General features: G+C 36.6%; 1 protein-coding gene across 3 annotated transcripts in view; it reads left to right on the top strand.

Moving 5' to 3' along the window:
- Positions 1-238: 238 nt before the first annotated feature.
- The window catches only part of CWF19L2 (CWF19 like cell cycle control factor 2), a 189,878-nt gene continuing 170,781 nt past the window's right edge, over positions 239-19,335 (top strand). For all 3 annotated transcript variants that reach the window (XM_027095703.1, XM_027095702.1, XM_027095701.1), the window contains exons 1-3: positions 239-355; positions 1,899-2,009; positions 2,750-2,872. In XM_027095703.1, the coding sequence (XP_026951504.1) occupies positions 263-355; positions 1,899-2,009; positions 2,750-2,872 (327 nt within the window). In that variant the 5' untranslated portion in view covers positions 239-262. The remainder of the gene's footprint in view (positions 356-1,898; positions 2,010-2,749; positions 2,873-19,335) is intronic.

Here is a 19,335-nt window from a genome sequence, read left to right as displayed (position 1 = left end):
ACAAATGTACACCTACACCAGTCCTGCTCAGCGCAATCTCGATATACGAAGGTGGGCAATTCCCCGGCTAAATCTTCCTGCTTCCTCTAAAACCACGGGTTAGACAATTCACCCGAATAGTAAGCAACAATCAGATCTGCGCATGCTCTGCTGGTGGACAGCGCCCCTCCTCCTCCTAGTCGGAAGTCCCGGTTTGTTTAGTAAATTACGACAGTCGTAAACTGAGATTTTGTGACGGCTTCCCAACTTTACGACAATCACTATGGCGGCTGCCGGTGGTGGGTTTGAAAGTGCGAGGGTCGTCGACGAGCGTAAAGAACAGACTTGGATTTCCAGGACCGAGGTGTTGGGACAGGTACCTCTGTTTGGGGGCTTCGTGAACCATTTAGAATTGAGAGAGTGGAGGCTTTCTGGGAGCCAGGCCTCTGGTTCTCCTGCCTCCCCGCAGCCTTGGTATCTCACCTTACCTGGTTGTGTGGGGGTAGATGTCTCCCTTTGGAATGCCCGCAAATTCTTGGGTATTTTCTGCCTCCTAGATGCTCTGGCAGGCTCCAGTTGCTCATACTCTTTTCAGTAAGACTTGTTTATTTCCTCTGAATTTCCATATCTTTTAAATCATCCATTCTTGACATTTCTATCACCTGATCACCTGAGCTGCGCACTTTCGAAGAACTCCGCCACTTACAACGACTCTCTCTGCGTTTTATATAGTCTCAATCCTCGCTCTTGCTATATCTGAAATGAAATTTTCCGTTTCCAGGAACACATGTAAGCCTTGTCAGAGTAGACCGTTTCATTCTCCTTTTAAACTATTTATATCAGTTATTGGCTTATTGTAAATACTTACTGATGCAAACAAGGATTGAGACAAGAGACCCAGAGAATTCAGCACTTCGAAAAAGGTTGAGAAGCATTCTATTTCTCATTAAGATTGAGATGGGGTAGAGGTAACATAAAGAATGCAGGAAGTAAACTGTACTATTGAATTATCTGACAAGATGTAAGAAGTGTGGCAATGAAGGGGAAAAGTTGTAGTTGGAGAGCAATGTAAGGTGAAACAAGTGATGGATTTTGTTTTAAGCTGGAACAGTTTAAAACGAGTTTAAATGCAGACGAGAAGGAGCCGGTATACAGACAGGAAGGAGAAGGTGTAGCGACTACAGCCAGATTTACAGGGGAAGAGAGGGCAATAAGTCTTAGGTGAAAGGTTGGTGTTGTTCCCTGATTTCAGCATATGTAATATACGTGTATAATAAATATCCTTCATCCTTGTCTCTGATATTTCAGGCAGTTTTTGGAGAGAGTAGGGTTTGTGATAAATTGTATAGTAGAGCTACGTACAGAGGTTTGAGAAGGACCAACCCCAGCTTTGAAATTTGGGGGAAGAATGAAAAGGCAGGAACAACTTCCTAGAAAGATCTTACTTTATTTGACTGTTGTTGAAAGATGAATAAAAATTAGCAATATAATCATTTGTTTTTAGAAAGGTGATTCTTCCTGAAGCATTTTGGGGGTGTTGGTAGAGGAGTTTGGGCACTGCAGACTGAAGGTGTGGAGGTCAGTCCCCAAATAGTTACAAAAGTGTCAGGCAGTATCAGTGCGATAGTGAAGGGAAAAGAGATTCAAGTCATATTTGAGGTAGGGAGCTTAGGGAGAGGGAAGGGTCTACAGTAGGTCCCCGGATTCTGTCTTTGATTGGTGGCTCATTTCACTAGAGATTGGTAATTGGTAATGCAATTGGTAATGTTGAAGGAGAGTTTTTTGTTTAAATCTTTCTTATACTTTGGTAGAAGCAAATTCCTGGTAAGCCTTATATGAAAGAGGGAGAAGTTTTTGTTTTGCTTTTTTGTGAAAGGCAAGTGGATCAATTGTTAATTTTTCTTTTTTCACTGTTTTAGGCTAAAGCCAATTTTGAAAAGGAAGAAAGGCGTAAAGAACTTAAACGACTTTGGGGTAAGGAAACATGGATGCTACCTGATGTGAATAAGCGACTTGAACAAATCTCACAGGTGAATACTAACAGGCTTACTTGATGTAAGCTTATCTGTCTTTTTTTTTCTTTTTGTACTTATTCAAGTTAATATTGGAGGAGTAACTTTATAGACTATTTTTGCAAGTTACAGAATGAATATCACATAGTTGGCATTACTGAATATTTTCTCTCTCTGGCCAAATAATATTTTGGACATAATGACATTGGAAAGATTTTGTTAGTTGAGTTGGCTGGTAGAAAACTTAGCTTCAAATTTCTAGCCCACTTGTGGCAAGTTTATGGATCTAAAAAGTTATGCGTTTTAAGCTTAATGTCATGCTTTTATTTCTTTTTCTTTTTTTTTTAGGGGGATTGTCTCAATCCTTGTTTTCTCTTCCCACAGTTTATGCTATCTTGTTATATTTTATGTGGCTAGTAATCTTCTATAAATTCTTTTGGGCCTATTGAAGGAGATACACACACACGTATGTCTGTGCATATATGTGTTTATTTGATTATATCTGTCAATGTATCTACAAATAAAACTTCCCTCATATTTTTCTAAGAAATTTTAGCTATATGATTTATTAGTAGTGGCATATATTATAGAAGTATGGTAAAGTTTCTTAGAAGAAATTATTTATTTAGTCATATTCCTTGTTTCCTTTCATGAAAGATTTAAAGTTTTTTGGAATATAGAGGTTTCTTTTCCTCAAAATACTTCCTTTTAAAGTAAGCTAAACTAAATTCTTACCTTTTAAACATGATTATTTATAGGAACACTCTGTGAAGAAAAAGAAGAAAAAAGACAAACATTCAAGAAAAGTAAAAAAAGAGAAGAAAAAAAAGAACAAGAAACAAAAGTGTGAAAAAAACAATGAGTCAACTGACAGTTCATCAGTAAGTATGTACTAAAACTAACCAAAGCAGCTACTTGAGAAAATTGTATTTAGAGGAACAACATATGGGAACCTAAAATATATATGAGAACTTAGATAATATTATTAGTTAGGATATGAAAATGCCTGGGAGACATCTACTTGGAGGTGTCCAGGAAATGGTAGAAATATGGATCTTAGGTTATAGATAAAGGTAAGAGGATGGAGATACATTTTGAGAATCATTGCTCATTGAAGCCATTAGAATGGATGAATTGCCTAGGGTAATTGAAAAGAAAGAAGAATACCGATACTGAGGAGCCAGACAGAAAATAAAGGATATTAAGTAGAAGTAGTTGGAAAATTAGGAGAAGCAGGAAAGAGTAGTACTGTAAAATAAGGGAAAAGAGTGCCAAGATATTTCAGAGTCTGTTACTTCTGTTTGCTTTTCATAGAAATTAACATTTAAGTCTTTAAAATAGGTTGTATTTATATATTTATCTTTGGGACAAAAAGGAAGAGAATGCTGGGTCTGCTTTGTCTCTAGCCAGGTCTGGGGTGAGAGGACTCACAGAGGATAGGAATGCAGGCCAAACCCTCATGCTTATTTTCAGGAAGAGAAAGGTATGTTGTGCTTAATGAGTGATGAGCTAGAGATGTTTAGGGATAATTGGACTCATAGGTACGATCTTCAGAGGATTATACTCTCAGTTGAATCATCATGTTTGACAATCTGGCCTTCTTGTAGTTTCAGAAATTAAATTTTTGGCAGTGTACCCTGAGATGATAATTGGCTCATGAAAGCCTATCTTATTTGAGAACGCAGTATCTTAATTCATAGTGAGAAATACACCTGGATAGTTTTATTGACTATCCAGCATATTTTGTAATGGTAGGAATATTATATAGAAAAAAAATTTTTTTGGAATATAACTCAGCACAGAGGGAGTTAGAAAATCTTAATGAGAAAAGAAGATAGAGGTACTTTTTCCACAATTGTGGGATTGAGTTGCTGACCCCATTGAGAATCTGATAAAAGTGATCTTTTCTTCAAAAAGAAATTTATATACAAAGTTGTTTATTTCAGGGGAGTTTGTAAAACTCCCAGGAGTTTACACAAGGATCACAGGTTAAGAATCCTCATTCCATGGGGATATATCTGCCAGGGCAACTAAACATTTATGTCAATTGATTAAGGGCACTTGCTTCCCTTTATTAGAGACACACTGTCCTGTTCTTTGTTGTTCTTGTTGCTATTGCTGTTCTTCTCTGCAACATACATAAGTCTTTTTGTTGCAATATATAGCATGTACATTTATACATACCTATTAAGTTGTATAACATATACCTTAGAGAGAGTAGTTTGAATGAATGCTCAGTGCCCACATCACACTGAAGTTGACTGAAGAAGAACAGAGAAACTTATACTGACAGTGAAGGGTAGGAAAGACAGAATGATAGCTAGGGGAATCAGGTTGGTTGGGAGGTCTTTTTGAGAAAATGTTTTTAGGAAGAGAGGGATAAATATTGCTGAGGAGAATGCTAAGTTTGGGTGAGCAAGCTTCCAGGGGAAGGGGTAAGCTTAGACGGGAAGTAGGATCACCTTCTCTTCTGAGCTAGAGGGAAGTAGTAAAGATGTATACAAATACAGATAAATAAGGAGGAGGTAGCAGATAAATAAGAAGGGGAGCAGATTATTGATGGTGTTTCTGCTTGATGTTCTCTGTTTCCTTTGTGAAGTAGAAGGTAAAATCATCATCTGAGATGACAACTTGGGAGTAGAAGTAGGATGGAGGGACTGAGGAAATAGTATAGATTTGAAACAACTTTGCTTAGGTAATAAAAGAAGCAAATGAATTGCTGGGAACCATTGAGGATCCATGTGAGGCTGGAAAGCATATCTTGACTGTCAGGGTTTCTATTTTTTTTTTCTTTTAACTTTTAAAATGAGCTTTACTGAGGTATAATTTATATATAATAAAATAATTCTATATTAATTGTACTATTTAGTGAATATACCTTTTTAACTGTCAGTTAAGATAGCATTTCCATTCCCCATAAAGTTCTTCATGGCTCTTTGCAATCAGTTCCTCCTCACCCTCTCTCCTCCTCCACTCTGGGATTGGGCAGGCATAGATCTGCTTTAGCACACTATAGATGAGTTTTCGCTGTTCTAGAATTTCATATGAATATTCATATATGATTGACTCTTGAACAACACGGGTTTGGACTGCACAGGTTCATTTGTACGTGGATCCTTTTCGAGGAATATGTACTGTAGTACTGCACGATCTACAGTTGGTTAGTTGAATCTGCGGATGTGGAACCATAGATATGGATGGCCAACTGTAAAGTTACACGTGGATTTTCCACTGCACGGAGGATCAGCACCCCTAACCCCCACATTGTTCAAGGGTCAACTGTAATATGATCCTTTTTGTGTCGGGCTTCTTTGGCTTTACATAATGTTTTTGCAACTCACGTAATTGCATGTATCAGTATTTCCTTTCTCTTTATTGCTATATTCCAGTGTATGAATATACCATAATTTGCTTATCTGTCTTATCTGTTCAAAGTCATTTGGGTGGTTTTTTAGTTTGCGCTAGTATGAATAAAGCTACTGTGAATGTTTGTGTACAAGTCATTTGGTGGACATGTTTTTCTCTTGGAAGAATGCCATAGTTTTCCAAAGTGTTTGGACCATTTTACACTCCTACCAGCAATATATGAGAATTCCAGTTATTCTACACCTTTGCAAGCACTTGGAATTTTCAGCCTTTGTACTTTTTTGACCATCCTACTATGTGTAGTAATATTTCATGTGATATTTCCCTGAACACCAGTGATGTAGAGCATTACTTTAAGTCTTTATTGGCCATTCTGTTTTCTTTTATGAAGTCCAATTTATTAATTATTTTCTTTTATCATTAATTTTTCGTAGTTACTGCTTTTGGTGTCCTAATTTTTGCACATCTCAAGGTTGTGAAGATTTTCTCCTGTGTTTTTTTCAAGAAGTTTTGTAGCTTTGGCTTTTTCGTTTATCAGCGATTCATTTTGAGTTAATTTTTGCTTATGGTATGTAGTAAGTGTCAAATTTCAGTTTTTCCACGTGGATTTCCACTTGTTCCAGCATCATTTGTTGAGAAGGCTAACCTTTCTTTGTTGAATTACTTAGGCTCCTTTGTTTTAAATACAATTGAGCATATATATTTGTGGGTTAATTTCTAGACTCTGTTCTGTTCCCTTGGCTTGTATGTCTCTCCTTGGCCAGTAAATAAACTGTTGTAATTACTGCAAGTTTAGGGTAAGTCTTGGAATAAGGTAGTGTAAGTTCTATGATTTTGTTCTTTTTGAAAATTGTTTGCTACTCTAAGTTCTTTGCATTTTTAAAATAAATTTTAGAATCAGCCTATCACTTTCAACAAAAGTATGTACTGATATTTTGATTGGAATTGTTTTGCATCAATAGATCAATTTTGGGAGAATTAATATCTTAAAATAGAGAGTCTTCCAACCCATCATGCATGTGGTATATCTCTCCATCTCTTTAAGTCTTCTTTAATTTCTCTCACAGTGTTCTGGAATTTTCAGTGTAGAGGTCTTACTATCATCTTTTGTTATATTTTTTATATTTTATTTTCTTGGGGTGCTGTTGGAAATGGAATGAAAAAAATAAATTTTATTTTTTGTGTATTTGCAGCTAGCATGTACGTTTACAGTGGATTTTTGTATATTTACCTTGTATCTTGTCACCTTGCTAAATTCACAAGTACTAGTGTTAGGTTTTTTTGGTTGATTCTTAGTACATGATTATATTATGTGTGAATAAAGACACTTTTTTTTCTTTCCGATCTCTAGGTGTTTTATCCCATTTGTTAATTTTTTGTTATTTTATTTCACTCGCTAGGCCTTCAATATAGTGTTGAATAGAAGTGGTGAGAGTGGACATCCTTACCTGTTCTTTATCTTAAGTGGAAAGCATTTATCTTTCACCTTTAAGCATGATGTTAGCTGTGGGCTTTTCATGTATGCCCTTTTAGACTGAGTAAATTCTCCTCTATTTTTATTTTTTTCTAAGAGTTGGTGTCTTGAATAGCATTGGATTTTGTCAAATACTTTTTCTGCATCTATTTATATAATCATATGATTTTTCTCCTTTATTCTGTTAGTATGGAGAATTACATTGGTTGATTTTTGAATGTTACAGCAACCTGAATTTCTGGGATATACTCTATTTGGTTATTTTTGTTTATTTAATTATAAAATATTTTATTTATATATACTCACAAGCACATTTTATTTTATATATATTTTTTCTGATATGATTTGCTCACAATTAGTTGAGAATATTTGCATCTGTGTTTATGAGGGGTTTTGTTGTAAGGGTAATGCTGGCCTCACGTATGAATTAGGAAATGTTCCCTGTTCTTCCATTTGTAGAAGAGTTTGTGCAGGATTGGTGTGATTTCTTCCTTAAAGGATTGTTAAAACTCACTAGTCAAACTGTTTGGGCCTGGAGTTTTCTTTGTGGGATGCTTAAAGCACACATTTAATTTCTTTAATATCTGTATTAAATGTTTTCTCTTTATTCTTGAGTTAGTTTTGGAATTAAGGTTTGCAAGGAATTTGTTTATTTCATCTAAATTTTTGAATTTATTGTCATAATATTGTAATATTCCTTTATTGTCCTTTTAATGTCTGTTGAGTCTGTAGTTATGTCCCCTCTTTCATTCCTGATTTTGGCTATTTCTATTTTCTCATTGTTTGCTTTAGAATAGTTTTAGGTTTATCAATTTTATTAATCTTTTCAAAGAATTGCCTTTTAGTTTCATTAATTTTCTAGTTGTGTATTTTCTATTTTATTGATTTCCACTCTCTTTTTACTGTTTCTTTCCTATTACCTATTTTGTATTTAATTTGCTCTTCTTTTTCTAGCTTCCTGAAGTGGGTTGTGTAGGTCTTTGATTCTAAATCTTTCTTATTTTCGAATGAGTATTTAATCTACAATTTTTTCTCCTAACACTGTTGTATCTCCATCTAACTAATTTTGATGTGTTATGTTTTCATTGTCATCTTTTCAAAATATTTTCTAATTGATTTTGTTACTTTTTTTAAACTTACAGACTATATATGAGTTTAGAATTTTCCAGGTATTTGTGGATTTAACCAGGTTTGTTTTTGACTTCAAATTTAATTCTATTGTTGTCACAAAACATACTCTGTATAATTTAGTTTTAAAAAAAAATCATAGAGACTAATTTTATGGCCTAGCCTATGCTCTATCTTGGTGAAAATTCCTTATGTAATTGAAATGAATGTATATTCAGCTGTTGTTAGTTGTAGTGTTCTGTGAATGTCAACATGGGAAAGTTTATTCATAGTGTTAAGTCATCTGTATTCTTACTGATTTTCTGTTTTCCTCTTCTGTCAGTTACTGAGAGAGCAGCAGTAAAATCTGTGTTGTGGATTTGTCTTTTTCTTCTTTCAGTTTTGTCAGTTTTTGCCTTATGTATTTTGAAGTCTTGTTAGATACATACACATTTAAGATTGTTGTATCTCCTTGATGAATTGATGATTATATTATGAAATGTTCCTCTTTATTTCTGGTAATATTCTTCTTTAAGGTCTACTTTTGTCTCATAGTAATAAAGCCTTTTCAGTTTTCTGACTTTTTGTTTTCATGGTGTATTTATTTTTATTCTTTTAGTTTTAATGTATCTGTTTATTTTATATTGAAAGTATTTCTTGTGGACAGTCTGTGTTTGGGGCTTGCTTTTTTATCTAGCTTATCAGTTTCTTCCTTTTAAATTAGAGGATTTTCTCCACTATATAATATGACAGCCATATTGACTAACATTTCTGGTAAAAATTTACTGAAGTTATATCAGGTTGAAAGTTCATTTCTTCAGGGTCACTAGCCAGATTTTTTAAGTGTTTGTAGACACACATGGCTAGGTTAGTGGCTACCATATTGGGCGGTGTAGGTATAGAAAGATCCTATTAGATAGTGCTGGTTTAGATTATTAATGTTTAATGTAATTACAGGTATGTTTGAGTTTGTCTGCCATCTTGCTTTCCCTTTTCTATTTGTCCCATTTATTTTTTCTCTTCCTAGCTTCATTTGGGTTAGTTGGTTTTATTTTAGTGTTCTTATTTGTTTATTCATTCATTGATTCATTCTATGTTTTTTTAGTTGAATGAAAGATTTTTAAAATTTTGTAGTGCCTTATACTTTTCAAAAGTTTCACAGACATGATTTAATATAATCCCATAATAACCCTTAATTTTAATCCCCTGTGCCTATATTGCCCCTTTCCCCTTCTCTCTCCCCACTGTTAACTACTAGTTTACCCTCTATATCTGTGAGTCTGCTTTCTTTTTGTTTTATTCACTAGTTTGTTTTATTTTTAGATACCACATATAAGTGATATTTTGTAGTATTTGTCTTTCTTTGTCTCACTTACTACTTCACTTAGCATAATGCCCTCCAGGTCTGTCCATGTTGCTGCAAATGGCAAAACTTCATTCTTTTTTATGGCTGAGTAGTATTCTGTTCTATTATATATATATATATATATATATGCCATATCTTTATCCATTCATCTGTTGGTGGACATTTCAGTTGCTTCCATACCTTGGTGATTGTAAATAATGCTGCTCTGAACATTAGGGTTCATGTATCTTTTTGAATTAGTGTCTTTGTTTTTTGGGGGTATATACTTGGGAGTGGAATTGCTAGATCATATGGTAGTTGTATTTTTAGTTTTTTGAGAAACCTCCATACTGTTTTCCACAGTGGCTGCACCAGTTTACATTTCACCAACAGTGTAGCATGGTTCCCTTTTCTTCACATCCTTGTCATTTGTCATTTGCGTTCTTTTTGATGATAGCCATTCTGACAGGTGTGAGGTGATATCTCATTGTGGTTTTGATTTGCATTTCCCTGATAATTAACGATGTTGAGTATCTTTTTGCCCATCAGCCATCTTCATTTCCTCTTTGGAAAAATGTCTGTTCAGTTCTTCTGCCCATTTTTTAAATGGGTTATTTGTTTTTTTGATTACGAGTTGTATGAGTTGTTTATATATGTGGGGTATTAACCCCTTTCAGTCATATCATTTGCAAATATTTTCTCCCATTCAGTAGGTTGTCTTTTCGTTTTGTCAGTTGTTTGCTTTGCTGTGCCAAAGATTTTAAGTTTAATTAGGTCCCATTTATTTACTTTTGATTCTGTTTCCTTTGCTTTAAGAGACGGATCCAAAAATATATTGCTGTGATATATGTCAGAGTGTTCTGCCTATGTTTTCTTTTAGGAGTTTTATAGTATAGGTCTTATATTTAGGTCTTTAATACATTTTGAGTTTATATTTGTATACGGTGTTAGAGAATGTTCTAATTTCATTCTTTTATGTGTAGCTGTCCAGTTTTCCCAGCACCACTTATTGAAGGGACTGTCTTTTCTCCATTGTATATTTTTGCCTCCTTTGTCATAGATTAATTGACCATAGGTGTGTGGGTTTATTTCTGGGCTCTCTATCCTGTTGCATTGATCTATGTGTCTTTTTTTTTGGTGCCAGTGCCGTACTGTTTTTATTACTGTAGCTTTGTAGTATAATCTGAAGTCTGGAAGCATGATTCCTCCATCTCTGTTCTTCTTTCTCAAGATAGCTTTAGCTATTCAGTGCCTTTTGTGTTTCCATACAAGTTTTAAAATTATTTGTTCTAGTTCTGTGAAAAACGCCATTGGTAATTTGATAGGGATTGCAGTGAATCTGTAGATTGCCTTGGGTAGTATGGTCATTTTAACAATGTTAATTCTTTCGATCCAAGAACACAGGTATATCTTTCTATTTGTGTCTTCTTCAGTTTCTTTCATCAGTGTCTTATATTTTTCCGAGTACAGGTCTTTTACCTCGCTAGGTAGGCTTATTCCTAGATATTTTATTCTTTTTGATGTGGTGGTAAATGGGGTTGTTTCTTACATTCTGTTTCTGATAGTTCACTGTTGGTGTATAGAGATGCAACAGATTTCTGTATATTAGTATTGTATCCTGCAACTTTACTGAATTCATAGATAAGCTCTAGTAGTTTTCTGGTAGTGCTTTTAGGATTTTCTATGTATAGTGTCATGTCACTTCTAGATAATGACAGTTTTACTTCTTCTGTTCCAATTTGGACTCCTTTTATTTCTTTTTCTTGTCCGATTGTGGCTAGGACTTCTAAAACTATATTGAATAAAAGTGGCAAGAGTGGGCATCCTTGTTTTGTTCCTGATCTTAGAGGAAATTGAGCATGACGTTAGCTGTGGATTTGTCATATATGGCCTTTATTATGCCCACTTTCTGGAGAGTTTTTATCATAAATGTTGAACTTTAATGCAAGGTTTTTCTGCATCTATTGAGATGGTCATATGGTTTTAATTCTTCAATTTGTTAATGTGGTGTATCACATTGATTGACTTGTAAGTATTGAAAAATCCTTGCATCCCTGGGGTAAATCCTACTTGACAAAGGTGAATGATCCTTTTAATGTATTGTTGGATTGAATTTGCTTATCTCCTGTTGAGGAGTTTTTGCATCTATCTTCAGCAGTGATATTGGCCGGTAATTTTTTTTTCTCAATATGTTTGTCTGGTTTTGGTATTAGGGTGATTCTGGCCTCAGAGAATGAGTTTGGAAATGTTCCTTCCTCTGCAATTTTTTTGGAATAGTTTGAGAAGGATAGCTGTTAATTCTTCTCTAAATGTTTGGTAGAATTCACGTGTGAAGCCATCTGGTCCTGGACTTTTGTCTGTTTGGAGTTTGTTTTTTTTTTTAAATTACTGATTCAGTTTCATTACTGATAATTGATGTATTCATACTTTTCTATTTCTTCTTGGTTCACTCTTGGGAGATTGTACCTTTCCAAGAATTTGTCTGTTTCTTCTAGGTTTTTCATTTTATTGGCATATAGTTGTTCTTAGTAGACTCTTTTGACCTTTTGTATTTCTGTGGTGTTGTAACTTATACTTTTTCATTTCTGATTGGACCATTTCTCTTTTTCTCTGATGAATCTGGCTAAAGGTTTATTGGTTTTGTTTATCTTTTCAGAGAGCAAGCTTTTAGTTTCATTGATCTTTTCTGTTGTTTTTTTAAGTCTCTGTTTCATTTATTTCTGCTCTGATCTTTATGGTTTCTTTCCTTCTACTAACTTTGAGTTTTGTTTCTTCTTTTGCTTGTTTCTTCAGGGGTAAGTTAGGTTCTTTATTTGAGTTTTTTCTTGCTTCCTGACATAAGCTTGTATCACTGTAAAGTTCCCTCTTAGAACTGCTTTTTCTCGTCCCGTATGTTTTGGATCATCATCTTTTCAGTGTTATTTGTCTCTAGGTATTATTTCCTCTTTGATTTCTTCAGTGATCCATTGGGTTTTTAGTAGCAAATTCTTTAGCCTCCACGTGTTTGTGTTTTTGTTTTTAACATCTTTATTGGGGTATAATTGCTTTACAGTGGTGTGTTAGTTTCTGCTTTATAACAAAGTGAATCAGTTATACATATACATATGTTCCCATATTTCTTCCCTCTTGCGTCTCCCTCCCTCCCACCCTCCCTATCCCACCCCTCCAGGCTGTCACAAAGCACCGAGCCAATATCCCTGTGCCATGCGGCTGCTTCCCACTAGCTATCTACCTTACTACGTTTGTTAGTGTGTATATGTCCATGACTCTCTCTCGCCCTGTCACAGCTCACCCTTCCCCCTCCTCATAACCTCAAGTCCGTTCTCTAGTAGGTCTGCGTCTTTATTCCTGCCTTACCCCTAGGTTCTTCATGACATTTTTTTTTCTTAAATTCCATATATATGTGTTAGCATACGGTATTTGTCTTTTTCTTTCTGACTTACTTCGCTCTGTATGACAGACTCTAGGTCCATCCACCTCATTACAAATAGCTCAATTTCATTTCTTTTTATGGCTGAGTAATGTTCCATTGTATATATGTGCCACATCTTCTTTATCTATTCATCGGATGATGGGCACTTAGGTTGTTTCCATCTCTGGGCTATTGTAAATAGAGCTGCAATGAACATTTTGGTACATGACTCTTTTGAATTATGGTTTTCTCAGGGTATATGCCCAGTAGTGGGATTGCTGGGTCATATGGTAGTTCTATTTGTAGCTTTTTAAGGAACCTCCATACTGTTCTCCATAGTGGCTGAACCAATTCACATTCCCACCAGCAGTGTAAGAGTGTTCCCTTTTCTCCACACCCTCTCCAGCATTTATTGTTTCTAGATTTTTTGATGATGGCCATTCTGACTGGTGTGAGATGATATCTCATTGTAGTTTTGATTTGCATTTCTCTAATGATTAATGATGTTGAGCATTCTTTCATGTGTTTGTTGGCAGTCTGTATATCTTATTTGGAGAAATGTCTGTTTAGGTCTTCTGCCCATTTTTGGATTGGGTTGTTTGTTTTTTGATATTGAGCTGCATGAGCTGCTTGTAAATTTTGGAGATTAATCCTTTGTCGGTTGCTTCATTTGCAAATATTTTCTCCCATTCTGAGGGTTGTCTTTTGGTCTTGTTTATGGTTTCCTTTGCTGTGCAAAAGCTTTTAAGTTTCATTAGGTCCCATTTGTTTATTTTTGTTTTTATTTCCATTACTCTAGGAGGTGGGTCAGAAAGGATCTTGCTGTGATTTATGTCATAGAGTATTCTGCCTATGTTTTCCTCTAATAGTTTGGTAGTTTCTGGCCTTATATTTAGGTCTTTAATCCATTTTGAGCTTATTTTTGTGTATGGTGTTAGGGAGTGATCTAATCTCATACTTTTACATGTACCTGTCCAGTTTTCCCAGCACCACTTATTGAAGAGGCTGTCCTTTCTCCACTGTACATTCCTGCCACTTTATCAAAGATAAGGTGTCCATATGTGCGTGGGTTTATCTCTGGGCTTTCTATCCTGTTCCATTGATCTATCTTTCTGTTTTTGTGCCAGTACCATACCGTCTTGATAACTGTAGCTTTGTAGTATAGTCTGAAGTCAGGGAGCCTGATTCCTCCAGTTCCTTTTTTCGTTCTCAAAATTGCTTTGGCTATTCGGGGTCTTTTGTGTTTCCATACAAATTGCAAAATTTTTTGTTTTAGTTCTGTGAAAAATGCCAGTAGTAGTTTGATAGGGATTGCATTGAATCTATAGATTGCTTTGGGTAGTAGAGTCATTTTCACAATGTTGATTCTTCCAATCCAAGAACATGGTATATCTCTCCATCTATTTGTATCATCTTTAATTTCTTTCATCAGTGTCTTATAATTTTCTGCATACAGGTCTTTTGTCTCCTTAGGTAGGTTTATTCCTAGATATTTTATTCTTTTTGTTGCAATGGTAAATGGGAGTGTTTTCTTGATTTCACTTTCAGATTTTTCATCATTAGTATATAGGAATGCCAGAGATTTCTGTGCATTAATTTTGTATCCTGCCACTTTACCAAATTCATTGATTAGCTCTAGTAGTTTTCTGGTAGCATCTTTAGGATTCTCTATGTATAGGATCATGTCATCTGCAAACAGTGACAGCTTTACTTCTTCTTCTCCAATTTGGATTCCTTTTATTTCCTTTTCTTCTCTGATTGCTGTGGCTAAAACTTCCAAAACTATGTTGAATAAGAGTGGTGAAGGTGGGCAACCTTGTCTTGTTCCTGATCTTAGTGGAAATGCTTTCAGTTTTTCACCATTGAGGATGATGTTTGCTGTGGGCTTGTCATATATGGCCTTTATTATGTTGAGGAAAGTTCCCTCTATGCCTACTTTCTGCAGGGTTTTTATCATAAATGGGTGTTGAATTTTGTCGAAAGCTTTCTCTGCATCTATTGAGATGATCATATGGTTTTTCTCCTTCAGTTTGTTAATATGGTTTATCACATTGATAGATTTGCGTATATTGAAGAATCCTTGCATTCCTGGAATAAACCCCACTTGATCATGGTGTATGATCCTTTTAATGTGCTGTTGGATTCTATTTGCTAGTATTTTGTTGAGGATTTTTGCATCTATGTTCATCAGTGATATTGTCCTGTAGTTTTCTTTTTTGTGACATCCTTGTCTTGTTTTGGTATCAAGGTGATGGTGGCCTCGTAGAAGGAATTTGGGAGTGTTCCTCCCTCTGCTATATGTTGGAAGAGTTTGAGAAGGATAGGTGTTAGCTCTTCTCTAAATGTTTGATAGAATTCGCCTGTGAAGCCATCTGGTCCTGGGCTTTTCTTTGTTGGAAGATTTTTAATCACAGTTTCAATTTCAGTGCTTGTGATTGGTCTGTTCATATTTTCCATTTCTTCCTGATTCAGTCTTGGCAGGTTGTGCATTTCTAAGAAGTTGTCCATTTCTTCCAGATTGTCCATTTTATTGGCATAGAGTTGCTTGTAGTAATCTCTCATGATCTCTTTTATTTCTGCAGTGTCAGTTGTTACCTCTCCTTTTTCATTTCTAATTCTATTGATTTGAGTCTTCTCCCTTTTTTTCTTGATGAGTCTGGCTAGTGGTTTATCTATTTTGTTTATCTTCTCAAAGAACCAGCTTTTAGTTTTATTGATCTTTGTTATTGTTTCCTTCATTTCTTTTTCATTTATTTCTGATCTGATTTTTATGATTTCTTTCCTTCTGCTAGCTTTGGGTTTTTTTTGTTCTTCTTTCTCTAATTGCTTGAGGTGCAAGGTTAGGTTGTTTATTCTAGATGTTTCCTGCTTCTTAAGGTGGGCTTGTATTGCTATAAACTTCCCCCTTAGAACTGCTTTTGCTGCATCCCATAGGTTTTGGGTCGTTGTGTCTCCATTGTCATTTGTTTCTAGGTATTTTTTGATTTCCTCCTTGATTTCTTCAGTGATCAGTTCATTATTAAGTAGTGTATTGTTTAGCTTCCATATATTTCTATATTTTACAGATCTTTTCCTGTAATTGATATCTAGTCTCCTAGCATTGTTGTTGGAATAGAAACTTGATACAATTTCAATTTTCTTAAATTTACCAAGGCTTGATTTGTGACCCAAGATATGATCTATCCTGGAGAATGTTCCATGAGCACTTGAGAAAAATGTGTATTCTGTTGTTTTTGGATGGAGTGTCCTATAAATATCAATTAAGTCCATCTTGTTTAATGTATCATTTAAAGCTTGTGTTTCCTTATTTATTTTCATTTTGGATGATCTGTCCATGGGTGAAAGTCGAGTGTTTAAGTCCCCTACTATGAATGTGTTACTGTCGATTTCCCCTTTTATGGCTGTTAGTATTTGCCTTATGTATTGAGGTGCTCCTATGTTGGGTGCATAAATATTTACAATTGTTATATCTTCTTCTTGGATCGATCCCTTGATCATTATGTAGTGTCCTTCTTTGTCTCTTCTCATAGTTTTTATTTTAAAGTCTATTTTGTCTGATGTGAGAATTGCTACTCCAGCTTTCTTTTGGTTTCCATTTGCATGGAATATCTTTTTCCATCCCCTTACTTTCAGTCTGTATGTGTCTCTAGGTCTGAAGTGGGTCTCTTGTAGACAGCATATATAAGGGTCTTGTTTTTGTATCCATTCAGCTAATCTGTGTCTTTTGGTGGGAGCATTTAGTCCATTTACATTTAAGGTAATTATCGATATGTATGTTCCTATTCCCATTTTCTAAATTGTTTTGGGTTTGTTATTATAGGTCTTTTCCTTCTCTTGTGTTTCTTGCCTAGAGAAGATCCTTTAGCATTTGTTGTAAAGCTGGTTTGGTGGTGCTGAACTCTCTCAGCTTTTGCTTGTCTGTAAAGGTTTTAATTTCTCCATCAAATCTGAATGAGATCCTTGCTGGGTAGAGTAGTCTTGGTGTCAGGTTTTTCTCCTTCATCACTTTCAGTATGTCCTGCCACTCCCTTCTGGCTTGTAGGGTTTCTGCTGAGAGATCAGCTGTTAACCTTATGTGGATTCCCTTATGTGTTATTTGTTGTTTTTCCCTTGCTGCTTTTAATATGCTTTCTTTGTATTTAATTTTTGACAGTTTGATTAATATGTGTCTTGGCGTATTTCTCCTTGGATTTATCCTGTATGGGACTCTCTGTGCTTCCTGGACTTGATTAACTATTTCCTTTCCCATATTAGGGAAGTTTTCAACTATAATCTCTTCAAATATTTTCTCAGTCCCTTTCTTTTTCTCTTCTTCTTCTGGAACCCCTATAATTTGAATGTTGGTGTGTTTAATGTTGTCCCAGAGGTCTCTGAGACTGTCCTCAGTTCTTTTCATTCTTTTTTCTTTTTTCTGCTCTGCAGTAGTTATTTCCACTATTTTATCTTCCAGGTCACTTATCCGTTCTTCTGCCTCAGTTATTCTGCTATTGATCCCATCTAGAGTACTTTTAATTTCATTTATTGTGTTTTTCATCGTTGCTTGCTTCATCTTTAGTTCTTCTAGGTCCTTGTTAACTGATTCTTGCATTTTGTCCATTCTATCTCCAAGATTTCGGATCATCCTTACTATCATTATTCTGAATTCTTTTTCAGGTAAGCTGCCTATTTCCTCTTCATTTGTTAGGTCTGGTGCATTTTTATCTTGCTCCTTTATCTGCTGTGTGTTTTTCCGTCTTCTCATTTTGCTTATCTTACTGTGTTTGGGGTCTCCTTCTTGCAGGCTGCAGGTTCGTAGTTCCTGCTGTTTTTGATGTCTGTCTCCAGTGGCTAAGGTTGGTTAAGTGGGTTGTGTAGGCTTCCTGGTGGAGGGGACTAGTGCCTGTGTTGTGGTGGATGAGGCTGCATCTTGTCTCTCTAGTGGGCAGGTTCACGTCTGGTGGTGTGTTTTGGGGTGTCTGTGGCCTTATTATTATTTTAGGCAGCCTCTCTGCTAATGGGTGGGGTTGTGTTCCTGTTTTGCTAGTTGTTTGGCATAGGTTGTCCAGCACTGTGGCTTGCTGGTCGTTGAGTGAAGGTGGGTGCTGGTGTTAAGATGGAGGTCTCTGGGAGATTTTCGCCATTTGATATTATGTGGAGCTGGGAGGTCTCTTGTTGACCAGTGTCCTGAAGTTGGCTCTCCTACCTCAGAGGCAGAGCCCTGACTCCTGGCTGGAGCACCAAGAGCTTTTCATCCACACGGCTCAGAATAAAAGGGAGAAAAAGTAGAGGGAATTAGTAGAGGTATGAGGAAAGACAGAAGGAAAGGAGGGAAGGAAGGAAGGAAGAAAGAAAGAAAAGCAAAGAAGGAAAGAAAGGAGGGAGGGAGGGAGGGAGGAAGGAAGGAGGGAAAGAAGGAAAAAAGACAGAAAGAAGATACAGTAAAAATAAAATAAAGTATAATAAAGTTATTGAATTAAAAAATTCGTATTTAGAAAAAAAAAAAGGGATGGATAGAACCTTAGGACAAATGTTGGAAGCAAAGCTATACAGACAAAATCTTACACAGAAGCATACATATACACCCTCACTAAAAGAGGTAAATGGGGAAAAATCATAAATCTTGCTGTCAGAGAGCACCTCCTCAATTTGGGATGATTCGTTGTCTAAAGGAGGGAAGGAAGGAAGGAAAGAAAGAAAGAAAGAAAGAACGAAGGTAAAGTATAATAACGTTATTAAAGTTAAAATTGATTATTAAGAAAAAAAATTAAAAAAAAAAACCATGGACGGATAGAACCTTAGGACAAATGGTGGAAGCAAGACTATACAGACAGGATCTCACACAGAAGCATACACATATACATTCACAAAAAGAGGAAAAGGGGAAAAAAATCATAGATCTTGCTCCTAAAGTCCACTTCCTTAATTTGGGATGATTGGTTGTCTATTCAGGTATTCCACAGATGCAGGGTACATAAAGTTGATTGTGGAGCTTTAATCCGCTGCTTCTGAGGCTGCTGGGAGAGATTTCCCTTTCTCTTCTTTATTCTCACAGCTCCCAGGTGCTCAGCTTTGGATTTGGCCCTGCCACTGCGTGTAGGTCGCTGGAGGCCGTCTGTTTTTTGCTCAGACAGGGCGGGGTTAAAAGAGCCGCTGATTCGGGGGCTCTGGCGCACTCAGGCCGGGGGGGAGGGAGGGGCACGGAGTGCGGGGCGGCCCTGCGGCGGCAAAGGCCGGCGTGACTTTGCACCAGCCTGAGGCGCGCTGTGCGTTCTCCCGGGGAAGTTGTCCCTGGATCCCGGGAACCTGGCAGTGGCGGGCTGCACAGGCTCCGCGGAAGAGGGGTGTGGAGAGTGACCTGTGCTCACACACAGGCCCCTTGGTGGCGGCAGCAGCAGCCTTATCGTCTCCCGCCCGTCTCTGGGGTCCGCGCTTTTAGCCGCGGCTCGCGCCCGTCTCTGCGGTTCGCGCTTTTAGCCGCGGCTCGCACCCGTCTCCGGAGTTCCCTCAAGCAGCGTTCTTAAACCCCTCTCCTCACGCACCAGGAAACAAAGAGGGAAGAAAAAGTCTCTTGCCTCTTCGCCAGGTGCAGACTTTTCCCCGGACTCCCTCCCGGCTAGCCGTGGCGCACTAACCCCCTGCAGGCTGTGTTCACGCCGCCAAC

Source organism: Aethalodelphis obliquidens, unplaced genomic scaffold (assembly GCF_003676395.1).
Source record: "Aethalodelphis obliquidens isolate GAN/ISIS:26980383/991018 unplaced genomic scaffold, ASM367639v1 scaffold93, whole genome shotgun sequence".
Classification (NCBI taxonomy): Eukaryota; Metazoa; Chordata; class Mammalia; order Artiodactyla; family Delphinidae; genus Aethalodelphis; species Aethalodelphis obliquidens.
Note: the sequence above shows the minus strand (reverse complement) of the source record. Positions and strands in the feature narration are given on the sequence as shown.